The 12,661-nt window shown below is 33.3% G+C and overlaps 1 protein-coding gene across 1 annotated transcript in view; it reads right to left on the bottom strand.

Moving 5' to 3' along the window:
• The window catches only part of KIAA0825 (KIAA0825 ortholog), a 498,815-nt gene that overhangs the window by 328,827 nt on the left and 157,327 nt on the right, over positions 1–12,661 (bottom strand). Inside the window, exons 10-13 of the mRNA XM_011989441.1 lie at positions 11,529–11,794; positions 10,016–10,166; positions 5,228–5,418; positions 2,750–2,932 (exon numbers count right to left, since the gene is read on the bottom strand). Of these exons, the coding sequence (XP_011844831.1) occupies positions 2,750–2,932; positions 5,228–5,418; positions 10,016–10,166; positions 11,529–11,794 (791 nt within the window). The remainder of the gene's footprint in view (positions 1–2,749; positions 2,933–5,227; positions 5,419–10,015; positions 10,167–11,528; positions 11,795–12,661) is intronic.

The following is a 12,661-nucleotide window of genomic DNA, read 5'->3' as shown; positions in this document are numbered from 1 at the left end:
CCTTGGCTTAGTGATCTACCTTTGGGTATATTTCTGATGACCCTATCTTTTGCATGACTTGTTGGCAGTTGTATTGAAATCCCACACTTCCATCTTATTAAATGTTGAAATAGCCAGCTTTCAGAAAGTTTCTACTATTAGGAGTTTTGGTATAACACATCAAAACATTTGGATAAATATAGATATAGACATTAGATATACATATGAAATTCATTATCTAATTCTACCTTTTATTATAGATTTAGGGAGGACAATATTATTTTAATTTAAAATAAAAAATATCATCATCTTTTCTTAAATTACTTGTGGCAGATATTAAATCTGGTTCATTGTTGCATCCCTTATCTTTAATCATAGGGGCTAGAGAGGCAACAACATTTGTCGAATTGAAACTGAATTGCATTTACCCAAAAATTCTAGTAATTAATTTTTAACCTGCTACACATGAACTAAAACTAAAGTCTACGCATCCAAAATGCAACATATGAAATCACTGGGTGGGGATGTGTATGAACATGTATGTGAATATGCTTCGGAACCTGCAGTTTAACTGCCTTTATGAAAGAAATATAAGTGATAAGCACTTTGGAAAATACATGGTGAATATTTTCTGTTTCAGCATGTTCCTTTCCCTGGAGAACAAAGCTGAAGTACTCCTTTTACAACATTCTAACAGAAATCTATAAAGGCGAGTTAAAAAAGAACACATATTTTTGCAAACAGGTTTCCTTCTTCCTGAAAAGACTTTAAAATCATGTATTCCTGTCCAGGGATTTCGTGGTCCTACGCTAAGTTCAGAAAGGAAAACACATTCAGTTCATCTGTCAGAACTACTTGAAATAAAGGCAGTCATCTTCTAAAAGGGCATATCACGTAGAGTGACAAATGTCAGGTACCGTTTATAAAAATTCAATACGATTAACATCTGATTGCTACTTTTCACCAATTCCTCAAAGAATGTGGTTTAATTTTTTAATGTGAGATTCACAATTTTTTCTAATATGCTAATAGTATGATGGATTCATATCTTGGATGTGTAAAAAAGCCCAATAAGTCTATAGAGTTCTTGCAACACACAAATATATTTTTCCCTAATTGGCAAAGAACATGCTGCCCTGTAGATTTCATTTGTCAATACAAAACAAAAGTATATTTCAAAGATTAGATATGTAGTCTAGGAAAACAATCATGACATTTAAGTAAACATAAATGGATAAAACTTTTGAAATTTTTTGAACTGAGAAATATTTTAAAAGAATTAAAGTATATCTAGATTTTTGTTCATGCTTCAAAGCAATATAGCTATCTATGTTTTATATTAAGAAAAACCAGAGGCAGTGCTTAGCGTAAAATGTTCTGTAATCCTGGTTGAAATTAGCAATTTAAATTTGCTGAATGAGGTTACAGTGCAATATCTAATGCACAAATCATAGAGATTTGAGTACTTGCATAGTTGTTAAAAATGTATCAAAAAGCCATAGGTTAACAATAATGAATGTATGTTACATTATTATTAAAATATGCAATCTTTGGTAATAATTTATTTGTTTTACAAATGCATTGGGGGGCTAAAATTGATCAATTCATCTGTGACAAAGCATGAAATTCAATATTGCTCACCATGACCAATCCATGAAATTTGTCAACTTTGTTCCCGATTTTCACAGGGCCTTCCTCTTAGATGAAATGACCCATTGAACTGAGAGCATAGCAATTTTTTCATCTATGGTAAATCAGTTTAGTTTCCTAGGATTTATTATGGGCTTCAGACTTGAGCTTTTTATGATTATGAACCATTATGTACATAATATCAACCGTATGGTGATTTATCTCACTGTTTCTTCCCCTTTCTGAAAGAATTCTCCATTTCTAAAAGTAGTTCTCAACGTGTGTTGCTAGAAGGAACACTCTGGAAACAATGGGTTTATTGAAAGTCAGAGTAGGCGAAGCCGAAATAAAAGCTGTTAATTCTTTTAGAATATCTAATACAAATGTGTCAAAATTTATTAAAAATTAAGATTTGTATATCGCTTTTACCAGAATGTTATGCAAAGAAACACTTGACCTGATTTATCCTTAGAAATAGACATGTGAAATTTTTACTACCCATGAAGATACAATTATTTGGTTAAAAAATAAAAGTGACAATTTTGGAGGAGGATATAAACAAAATGGTATTAATGTTTTATGATAAGACATATTCTAACCTCCTCTATAACATTACAGATTTGAATTGCATTAACCAGAAATCAAAGTAATTCCACATTTCTAGATTTTTCTAAATCTTATTTGTTGAGCTAAGTAAAATATTTCCACATTTTAAAAATGTAATTATTATTTCTATTTCCATTTGCCATTGCTAGCTAAGGTATATCTCAAATATAGTTTTCTTTTTCATAAAGTATCAAAAAATCACTGTGATAATCAGGCCATCAATATAATTTGATCATTTAAACAACCCAAATAGTGAAGCTAAAAATGTTCCTGATTATATTAGAGCTTTATCAGCTGAATGGGGTTGACCAATAGAGACATAACACATTTTCGGGCACTGAATTGCATTGAGAATTATGAAACTCTATTGGTTGGTGTTGGTTTTATAAAATGGCCCAGTTCACAGTATCAAAAATGCACTTCAAAAGATTTCTACTTGTAACTTCACATAATTCAATAAGTGTTATGGAAATAACTTGTTAATCACATTATTGTATATCATAATAGCTAAAAGGAAAATACATTTGATACTTACTTATACAATTCTGTTAACGGTGAAGTCAAAATGACTAATGTTGTAAACAGATTATTACAATGGGTATGAATTTTAAAAATTTTATCATCTGTATGCTGATGAGGATTCAAAAGTTTCTGTACAGATGTACAAATGGACCATAACATGTTCTCAGTGCATATCAAAATGGTTGTGACATCAAGTCTGTTGGAAAGAAAGAAGAGAAAATCATGTTAAACAAAATAATGTTTCTGCTTGGTAGGCACTTTAATTCATATCTCTTGTACTAAGCATATGTAAGAATAGAAGAATTCAGTTAGATACCAGAGCTTCAGAGATCTAAACCAAATAGAAAGTATGAAAGATAGATACTCTTTGAATTTCTAGGTGTTAGATGACCCACAATACCATTATCTTTAGGGATGGTGAGCTCTGTAATAGCGTTTTAGGAGTGCTTTTAAAAAATGTTTATTTTACATTATTAGGATTCTGTTCAAGAAACTCAAGAGATCATCCCGGAAATTACACTGAGTCAAAGAGAAGCTAGATGAAAAGAAAAATTTGCTATTTTCCATATGTATGTATGATAGGTTAAAATTTCATGGCAGAACAATTCTCCTCACTCATGAGCAAACTGTCAAAAAAAAGTTACAAGATTGGTAGCACGTTCTCCCAGCAAGTGGGAGATAAGAAGAAATGACAAACGAAGCTCAAATCGAGAAGCCTATAGTTTCAGAAATGTTTAATATTAAATAAATTTGTGGAAAATATGCTGTATTATTTATCTCATTCATAGACTTATTTCTTTGTTTCCATCTTTCTTGAGTTTTAATAGGGACCCAAAGATCTCTTTAATTATTATTTTGGCACATAACTAAATTGAACAGACCTAAGTTAGTTTCCTTTTTTTGGTTGTTTTGTTTTAAATTCAGGGTTGAAGAAACAGAAGATGAAAATTTTGAAGTGATAAGAAAAATACAAGTTTGAGGATCTTTTAAAATGACATTTTGGCTTCAAATTTATTATATAATAAATATTACATATTAATAATATATGACACATATGTAAATCATATATATGGCTTAGTTATGTGACATTTGAAGGCTACTGGAATATTAAAAGAATCAATAATAGCCTTTATAAAGATTTAATTTTAGTTTGTATATGCTTTTTCTAATTGCTAGATAAACAATTTCTAATCCAATATATATGTAGAAACACACATACACAATCTGATTTCCATAATAATGGTGGTTTAGGAGTAGCCAGTCAAATAAAAATATTTATATATTTTACTTACAAAAACTAGAAGCAATAATTCTAACATTGCATGGCATTTTTATGCAACCACCCAGAAAATAAAAACCGAAAGTCTCTATTCTACAGTTAATTAATTAAATATACTACCCATTTCTACTTATTTCATGAGCTAACAGTAAAGCTGATTTCACATAATGACTTGCCATTTCATAATCAAAAGTGATTTATGCTATATAAGGAAAAGAACGAAGGTATTCTTTGCTTTCAAAAGGAATTTTCCATCTATTCTTAGTTCAATTTTTAAAAAAAATCTAGTCAGTAATTCAAAACAGCCTGTGCAAAATACCGTATTTATGAAACACTGCAGCAGGACCTAAATGCCCTTCAAATTGCAGCACGCTTTACAAGAACATGATCAGGAAATGATTCCTCCTGCCAAAAAAAAAAAAAAAAAAAAGACTCCCATGTCCGTAGGTTCCTCCTAAAATACATCTGAAAAAAGATTATTCTGCCTAAAAGGTCTGAATCACATTATACAGAATATTTACAAAACAAAAGCCTTTTCTTCATATACATACAAGACCATTGTAGTGATGTAAGCACAATTCATACATTCATTGCCTAGAGAACTCATAGAATTGTACTATAATTCAGTCTTATTTAATACTCAGTGACTGTTGCTCCTCATTTTCTGTGATTTCACATTTTGTTGAACTGGCTGTTAGTAACAAATAGTGAAAATAAAAGGAAAAAATAATTAGAATATATTAGGAAGAAAATAATTAGGTTTTCTTAATGAAGATAAGTTTCTATATTTAAAGGGTTAACAAAAAACAACTAAAATCCCCTGGTTGCCTAGAAGTTCAAAATCAAATGTGTCAAACTGACTGCTCCATCACAGCATGGATGCTTTGGTATCAATTTCAGGGCCTTAATTTTCTATTTTTATCTTATTAACATTTGTGTATCTATATCCTCGATTATAAGACACCTTGAATCATTTTTTTAGAAACAAGTGGATTCTATAGACAATTTTAAGGAATAAAAAGAACAAATTTATTTCGATTCAGGTTTCATATTTCCACCTAAATAACTCAGGAGAATAGAATATGATTTCTTTTCAGATGTTAGAAGCATGTTAAATATATAAGGAGTATGTCATGAGATTCAGAATTCTGCTTTATACCCAACTAATGAAAAGTTTTCTTGAAAAGCAATGTTTTTCAGAACTTCAGTTACCTTAACTGTGGAGTTCTTTTGCGGCTGGGGTGGGCCCGAGTGTATCTGGAGGCCAGTAGACCCAAAGATTTCTCCAGCACTTCTGCTAGAATCTCCTGGGCTAACTTAGGAGGCAGAATGGTCCAGAGATCGTAACGAAGAGCCCAGCAGAAATAATGCCACATCTGGATCGAGAAGGAACATCTTTCACCCTGGCAAAGCCACCAAACGTTAAACCATAGAATTACATCTTCTAAAATGTCAGTTTGCTTCCTATGAACCTAATTAGTTCAGGCTGAAAGGAAATAGCTAAAGAGTTTGACACACTAGAAGACCAACAAAGATTTTTTATAAGATGTAAAACATCCTTATTGACAAAGGAACAGATGTTTTATTTCAATTATGAGACTAGACATTCTAGTGCAAATCCAGATCACAAACATTTAGCCTAGCATAGCCTTGATTTACCTATACCTAGCCTAGGGTTTAAAATTTATTTTTAAACAACTAGCTTTGTAGTTTGTGAAAAAACCATGGTAGCTTGTTTAAGATAGTGGACTGATTCTTCTAAAATTAAAATCTATTTGAATCATTTCAGTAGTTATATTTTTCTGAGCCTATTAGTATCATTGAGGTAATTTTATAAATGTTTCAGATTTCACATTATAATGAAGTGACAGGAGTAAAAATAAACTTGCATACTGCATTCTTAGGAACATTCTTGAAACCAAGGGGAATGGGTAGCTATCGAAGATCATTACATTAGGCTATTTTGCCTATGGTATTTAAATAACAATACTAGAAGCAGATATCACAATAGTCTGAGTTTACAAGATTTTTTAAAGCCTAGGCACATATTATCATCATTTCTTAGTATTTTTATGGCACCTTGTACTTTTAAAGAGTCATATTTTCATTCCTTTCCACCCCTGTACAGATCTCTTCTGTGTGCCAAATTTTCTGACTGCAGAGGAAGAACTAACAATGGCCAAGGCCAAGGGGAACAGGCAGAAAGAAGAGGGTGGCCTCAAGTGATTTACAAGCATTAATCAGGTAACACGTACTCTCAGGGAGGTATGCCAGTAGTTTCACCCCATTTTCTTTAAATCAGATCAAATGGTTATTTGAAATAGGAAGATTAGAACACATTCTTCCAGCATTATCTTGATTATGTTAATATATCAGAAGTTAAACTAGTGAAATTTCCTATTATATTCCAAGTGATTATCTTTTACTTAAAATTTCTGCTTTGCCCACTATCTGTATTTGTCAGGCAAATGTCATGTAAAAAAAAAAAAAATCTGCTGTTCTCTTATACCAAAAGTGATCATTTCTTATGCAGACACTCCCATTAGTATTTTCTTTATGTATTACTCTTCTGGTAGTTTCTTTGATTACTAATATCTTCTGCAGCCATCGAAACAATAATAATTTATAGTCATTATCTACTGACTTTCAAATGGCATTTATAAATTAGTAGAATTTGTATTCTTTGGGTAAGAAACTTGGGCATTAAAATGTCAGAGTCGAGCTCAAACTGGAGGGGACTTTGGCCACTGGCTTCTGATTTCCTAATAAGGTGTGCATCTAAACTTTTTAAGAAAAAAGAAATTACAAAATTAATGATGAAGCAGCAAAATTATAGTTTTTTATGCTTTCTTTGTTGTGTGTTTCGATGAATACTTTTTAAACTAAGGAAGGAGTTTGAATGCCTGATTCTCTTATACCTTTTGTGTTGCATGTAAATTTAAGCAAAACTGACTCCAGTTGCTAGTGACTAGCATGAATGATTTACACTAACTTTGCCTACGGAAATGGGTGAGTTCTTACTACAACATGATCAAAATGATTTCTCATATTCTTCAAAATATGAAAAACCAATTTCTTCAATAGCTACCCTTTAGAGATAAATTAGAAAATAAAAGTAACTTTAGGCACACAGATTTCTTCTCTTAAAAGTAAAAAAATACTCATTTTAAGACTTTTTAAATTATAAACTTCATGTTTACTTTAAAATATTTCAAATAGGTCTTTGTTCTAACAATTCTTTTTAAATTCATACAACTTCAATGTACGCAAGGGTTTTCATTAAACTAAATGTGATTCATTTATTTTTCTGACCTGTTTCCTTATTTGTTGTCATTTCAGAAGTATTCTGCTAGTAAACATCTGTTATTTTTGCAGACCCACTGTAATGTAAACACATGTGAGCTTTTATTTAGATTATATATCAGGAAACAAGCAGCTGGGCTTTATTATAGAAGCCACTCAATATTATCTTTGAACAGACAATTCTTTATTCTTTGACTATTGGAAAACACAAGTTCCTAAAACTGAACAGATGTCAACTACCCTAAAAGCTTAATTTTAAACATGTAATCTGAACACCCACTGTGCCATCGTGACCAGCACCTCATCAGAGAGATACAGAACTCTGACTCTCTCAAGTTGACAGTTTAGAAAATGGAAATAATGTATCTAGATCTCACTTGCTATCACAAAACATGAGCAAATATTGCTGCATATCTTGTAAATTATTTTACTATTTCTTTACTATGCTCTGCACATGGCGATAGGTTCCCTTGAGATCTCTATCCTACCCTTCACCCCCAGTCAGGCAGATATCATCTTTTTCCCTCTCAAAGCAGGCCTGCCAAAAACATACCAATTCTGTTTCACAAATCAGTTGGAATAATGGGGAGAGCAGAAGAAAGGGGTGCAGTAAGCAAGATAAAACCATGTCAGATACGCCAGTTGTCAAAACAGTTTAAAATCAGTGCTATTTTTAGAAGGTTCTTATTTTTGATAGATTAAAAAAAGTATCACTTTATTTTTCTGAGAACAAATAACCACCACTAACTCTGCAATTAAATTGTAACTACTGACCATGTAAGTATATGGAAGCTACAGTACCATGTAATCACAGGGTAACTATCTCGTTATTTCTGTCTTTGAAGCTAAAGCCTTGTCATAAGATCTAAGAGCTGCATGTTACATGGTAATTTGTTGGTTTTTAAAATACTTGGTAACTTCAATAACAGGTTCTCAATGCATCCACTTATTTACACTGTACGACTCTTCTAGCTCCCAATTTGCATAAGAGGAAACATAATACCCCTATGTTGAACATATAGTGAGATGATACCTGTCCTTCATGTAAAACATCATATAAAATTGCTCATTAGTAGTACACTGACATATTGAAATAGTTTGAAACATGAGTAGGATTCATTTTCAACCACTCAGTTTACTTCAAGGCAAATAAGGAAAATATGATGCTGCCAGGAGAGGGGAAGACCAATACTTTCATTCTTATCTCAGGCTACCAGCTGCACCATACCACTTTCTCTTTCTCATTCTGCTCGCTGCTTCCATGACTGTTTGAAGTATGTCAGGTTTGGAAAACTCTATATGGATGCTCTTGCAAAGAGAAAAACTCTCTGGGAAGGGCCTCTGAATGAGAGATGAAATGGCCTTAGAAAAAGTGGAAAGTCCTTTAAGAGAGCTTCTTATTAGCCGCTCCTCTCTGTTGTAGTAACATTTATTATGATAATAACTCAGGCATAAATCAAACCACAGGAACCTTCAGTGCATGCGAGGTGACAGGAGCGATTCTGTTGAATAAAACTCCACTCTGTTTTCTCAATACTCTATAGTGATTAGGACAATCAAGAAAATGAAAGTCACAAACTTCAATCTAGAGGAAAGGGTAAAATGGAAAAGTTAATGAAACTGGGCATGGCTGTTGAAAATTTTTTAAACCTTGTTTACCTTTTATTAAGATATTATAAATGTTTCACCCTGCCCTGGAATGAAGTTCGAGGAATTTCAAATATTGTGGTCTGTGCATAATCAATGAGATTTAGGTGAAGGGAAACTAATGAAGCTTGACGATGAATAATTTTAATTGATCCTGGGTTTGGTTGCACTGGGAATCATTAGGCTTCAATTTGGGATTTCAAAACATGGGCTAAATGAAAATAGGTAAGCTATAACTGATCAGATGGGTCTTTTTTTTTTTTTTTTTTTTTTTTTGAGATAGAGTCTAGCTCTGTCACCCAGGCTGGAGTGCAGTGGCTAGATCTCAGCTCATTGCAACCTCCGCCTCCCGGGTTCAAGTCATTCTCCTGCCTCAGCCTCCTGAGTAGCTGTAATTACAGACAGGCATGTATCACCACACCCAGCTAATTTTTTGTGTTTTTACTAGAGATGGGGTTTCACCATGTTAGCCAGGCTGGTCTCAAACCCCTGACCTCAAGTGATCCGCCCGCCTCACCCTCCCAAAGTGCTGGGATTACAGGCGTGAGCACTGCGCCCGGCCTCAGATGGGTCTTAAAGCATACTCATAAGAACATACAATGAGAAGGAAAAAAATACGTACGAAGAATAAAGCTGCTTAATAAAAGGTATTTATCAAATACATATGGAAGTGTATAACAAGAAAAAAAATGCAAGGATATCCATAACTAACTGGTCCCTTTGGAAAAAATACAAGGTTGTAGCATTTTGGCATTGTTATCTCTTTGAGTTTTCATCGTGTCCCATTATATTCCGACTATACGGCACAATATTGCAGCTCAAATTAAGTTATTTTTACTTTTAAGCAGAAGGAGAGTTCTGATGTCTAATTTATTTCAGGTTTTTAAAAACAGTGTTTTTCCTAAGTATGAATTCAATATTTTAAAAATATTATCCTAACAGTCTTCGTGTATCAGTAATGCCAAGCTCATGTTTCTAATTAGCCAGAAAGCAGGTAGGCAGTAAAACATATTTGTGTAAAAAGGAGGGATAGTAAACTTAACTTCACACCTCATAAAAAGCTTTGTAGTCATCCCAGTGGTGGCTCTCAGCATCCTGTAAAATGCTTGTAGCACAAACTCTGACGCAGTAGTTCGTAACTTGAAACTGTAGAGTGTTGATGAATTCCTGATATCGTTGGACAGGCACCAGGAATATGGGTCTGTTCAGAGAGAATGATCAAAGAGACAGAGATTTAAGGCCTGTGCAGTAGGAGATAACAATCTCCAGTACTACAAGTGGTTTTGATTATTAGATATCAATCATTCATTTCCTCTTAATGCTGAAGTCTGCATCCACATTCACTTTCCAAAAAGGAAAAAAAAAAAAAAAAAAAAAAAAGGCTGGTCTTTGTTTCGCAAGCCCTTTGAAAACGTACATCTGCTGTTCTACAAATATGCACTTCAACTTGAGACAAACTGTATTGTCAATACATCATTCAAAAATGAAAGTATTCTTTGTAAGCCTATTATTAGAGATCAGTGCATTATTTAGGCATTAGGTTATTGTTATTACTAGAGAACAACATGCACTTGTCAGAACCAACTTTTATAAAGCTATCAAATGTACCACAAACACAGTCTTTATTTTTAAAAATTGTAATTTTGTAGATATCAATTATCTCATAAACTGTTTTTTTAAAATTCTACAGAAATATTAAATAAAATTATTTCTGGCACATTTTGTTTATAAATTCAAGCCTGAATCACAACATCTGACTACTTATGAGAATTAAAGAAATATCAGTTATACCCTACATCAAGCCAAATTTATTCTACTTTTATCTTTAGCTATGAATATTACACTGCTTTCTTTCATAAGTAATGGACTGTAAAGGCTGGATAAAGAATATAGAATAGATTCTTGGGGTCACACAGGACTGCTACGTCTACATATTTCTTTTGCAAGCAGCCATGTTATATCTAGACAGTGTAAGGGCAACAAGAAAGGCCATGTGATAATTAATACCTGTGGTCATTTTTCTCTCTATACAGAAAACATACTGTAGTTTTAGACTACAAATACATGAAAATCAGACTGCCAGATGCTTCCTCTTCAAATATTGTACTTTATTACTAACTGGCTGTCCTGAAATATGTTTACATTGATCATTAGAATAGATTACAATGAATTTATTTTCTAAGTCCACTCCATGAGACAACAAGTTTATTTTTCCTTTTCAGTGTGGTCAGTATAATGCACCTTACAAAACAAAAGGGTGTGTTCATTCATGTAATAACAACATGCAGAAAATAGTTGCGCTGGGTTAGGGTGCAGAAAATGCATGGGTCTTTTGAGTGTGGCTTTAGAGAGAATACCTTTCTTACTATCTACGTATCTAGTTTAATATCTCCCATGCTTCACCTTTTTGATATTTCCTAGTTAAGACAAATGAAAATAATTCACCATGTTAATTATTACTTTCTCTTTCTCAAATCTTATTACCAAAATTTCATTCCTGTGATATCCAAAGATTACATGTTTCTTCAAGCATGGCCATCAACTTAATTTAAACAACACTCACTTTTTAGTAATTTCCTTCATCAAATTATCATATCGCTTGAAATGCTGGAAGACATACACTGCCGTGGAGAGGTATGTGTGCAGGTTTTTCAGGGGTGCTTTGGAAGGAACCTCCTTGGCTCTCTCTTGCAGTCTCTGCAGGACAGCTGTTGCCACTTTACAACAGGCCTCCACCAAGTTTGCTCTAATTTCCGGAAAAGAATCATCTCTGCATGCCAGAGCCAGTGGAAGCACGGTGTCAAGTTTTTCCATGATGTCAGAACAAAACTAGGGAGAAATAAATGTGGCACCGAGTTATTTGTATTCTGACAGCACCAAGTAATTTATGGACAGTGGAGCCAAATTCCTAAATAATGAATTTGGCATCAAACATAAATATAATGACACAGCTTTGTAACAATCGATTTCTCAGTTGTAGAAAGTTAAATGTTTTATGTCAAATAAGGAAATACCAAAACAATGCTTCTCTCTATATAACCTTCAAACCTTATGCTTACCAGACAGATATTATGAAAAACTCATGAACCAGCTATACATGACAGTACCTTTATCTGTAGTTAGTAGTACTCAGAAAATATGTATCCTTGATATTAACGTTTGCATTATTTTTTAAACTTATTCTAATTTTCTTTTGCTAAATTGCCATAAAGGGTTTTTTTTCAAATTAAATGCCACATATAAATGTCAGTGTAATTTAAATACTCTAGAATAATCAGAAACAGTTTCATGTAGCATCTTCTTATTGGTAGGGTGTCAGCAACTTTTAGAAGTGATGAGTCTAGCCTTTCACTATTTATTATGTATCTTCTCTTTCTTAATGGCAGAAGGGAGGTGTGATGAATGGAAAAGTAAAGCCTGTCTCCACATGGGATCAGTCAACAGAGTTCCCTAGGGACTCTAGGGAACTCCTTGTTTTGGAGCCTTAGGGTGAAGTGGCAGAATCAGGAGGTCATCTTCAAAAATTCTTTTAAGAATATCCCAATCGGCCGGGCGCGGAGGCTCACGCCTGTAATCCCAGCACCTTGGGAGGCCCAGGTGGGCCGATCACAAAGTCAGGAGATAGAGACCATCCTGGCTAACACGGTGAAACCCCGTCTCTACTAAAAATACAAAAAAAATTAGCTGGGTGTGGTG

Source organism: Mandrillus leucophaeus, unplaced genomic scaffold (assembly GCF_000951045.1).
Source record: "Mandrillus leucophaeus isolate KB7577 unplaced genomic scaffold, Mleu.le_1.0 Scaffold353, whole genome shotgun sequence".
Lineage (NCBI taxonomy): Eukaryota > Metazoa > Chordata > Mammalia > Primates > Cercopithecidae > Mandrillus > Mandrillus leucophaeus.
Note: the sequence above shows the minus strand (reverse complement) of the source record. Positions and strands in the feature narration are given on the sequence as shown.